Below are 1,366 nucleotides of genomic sequence, written 5' to 3'. Positions count from 1 at the left end.
GGGAGAGAGAGAGGGGGAGAGAGAGGGGGAGAGAGAGGGGGAGAGGGTGGGAGAGAGGGACAGATTGATGGAAGGTTATTGATGCTCAGTGATGAATGCTAATTCTGTGTCAACAGGTTTATTGATCTGATGCATAAAATAACCTTCAACATTCGATGTGTGCTCTGGAAAGTTAGCGTGTTAGCTTTTTACACATTGACATTGTGTGTTTATGTGTGTGTGTGTGTGTGTGTGTGTGTGTCTGTGTTGGTGTTGATGTGTATATGTGTGATGGTGTGTGTCTGTGTTTGTGTGTGTGTGTGTGTTGGTGTGTGTGTGTGTGTGTGTGTGTGTGTGTGTGTGTTGATGTGTGTGTGTGTTGGTGTGTGTGTGTGTGTGTTGGTGTGTGTGTGTGTGTTGGTGTGTGTAAGTGTGTGTGTGTGTGTGTGTGTGTTGGTGTGTGTAAGTGTGTGTTGATGTGTGTGTGTGTGTGTGTTGATGTGTGTGTGTGTGTTGGTGTGTGTGTGTGTTGGTGTGTGTACTGTAAGTGTGTGTGTGTGTGTGTGTGTAGTCAGTCTCCCAGAGACTGTGTCTCAGCAACTTCGTCCAGCAGGTCACAGAGGGAGTCCACCAGACCCTCCATCAGGACACACACCTGAGAGAGAGAGAGAGAGGGAGAGGGAGGGAGGGGGAGGGAGAGAGGGAGGGGGAGGGAGGGGGAGGGAGAGAGAGAGAGGGAGGGAGGGAGGGAGGGAGGGGGAGGGAGAGAGTGAGGGGGAGAGAGAGGGAAAGAGAGAGAGAGGGAGGGAGAGGGAGAGAGAGGGAAAGAGAGAGAGAGGGAGGGAGGGGGAGAGAGAGAGGATAGGGAGATGGGGAGAGGAGGGAGGAGGATATTACAGTATAGTTTAGTATATTCCAGTATAGTATATTCCAGTATAGTTGAGTATATTACAGCATAGTGTATTCCAGTATAGTTGAGTATATTCCAGTATAGTTGAGTATATTACAGCATAGTGTATTCCAGTATAGTTGAGTATATTCCAGTATAGTTGAGTATATTACAGCATAGTGTATTCCAGTATAGTTGAGTATATTCCAGTATAGTTGAGTATATTCCAGTATAGTCTGGTGTAGTATAGTTGAGTATATTCCAGTATAGTTGAGTATATTCCAGTATAGTTGAGTATATTCCAGTATAGTCTGGTGTAGTATAGTTGAGTATATTCCAGTATAGTTGAGTATATTCCAGTATAGTTGAGTATATTCTAGTATAGTCTGGTGTAGTATAGTTGAGTATATTCCAGTATAGTCTGGTGTAGTATAGTTGAGTATATTCCAGTATAGTCTGGTGTAGTATAGTTGAGTATATTCTAGTATAGTCTGGTGT

General features: G+C 44.5%; 1 protein-coding gene across 1 annotated transcript in view; it reads right to left on the bottom strand.

Annotated features, from left to right (window-relative positions):
- Window positions 1-550: 550 nt before the first annotated feature.
- Window positions 551-1,366, bottom strand: part of mycbpap (mycbp associated protein) — a gene marked incomplete at both ends in the record, with an annotated part of 9,534 nt that continues 8,718 nt past the window's right edge. The window contains 1 exon segment of the mRNA XM_084463352.1: window positions 551-634. Coding sequence (XP_084319478.1) covers window positions 551-634 — 84 coding nt within the window.

The sequence above is a fragment of the Borostomias antarcticus genome, assembly GCF_949987555.1.
Source record: "Borostomias antarcticus genome assembly, contig: scaffold_586, whole genome shotgun sequence".
In the NCBI taxonomy this organism is placed as follows: Eukaryota; Metazoa; Chordata; class Actinopteri; order Stomiiformes; family Stomiidae; genus Borostomias; species Borostomias antarcticus.
The sequence above is the reverse complement of the archived record's forward strand: the minus strand, read 5'-3'. Positions and strand labels throughout refer to the sequence as shown.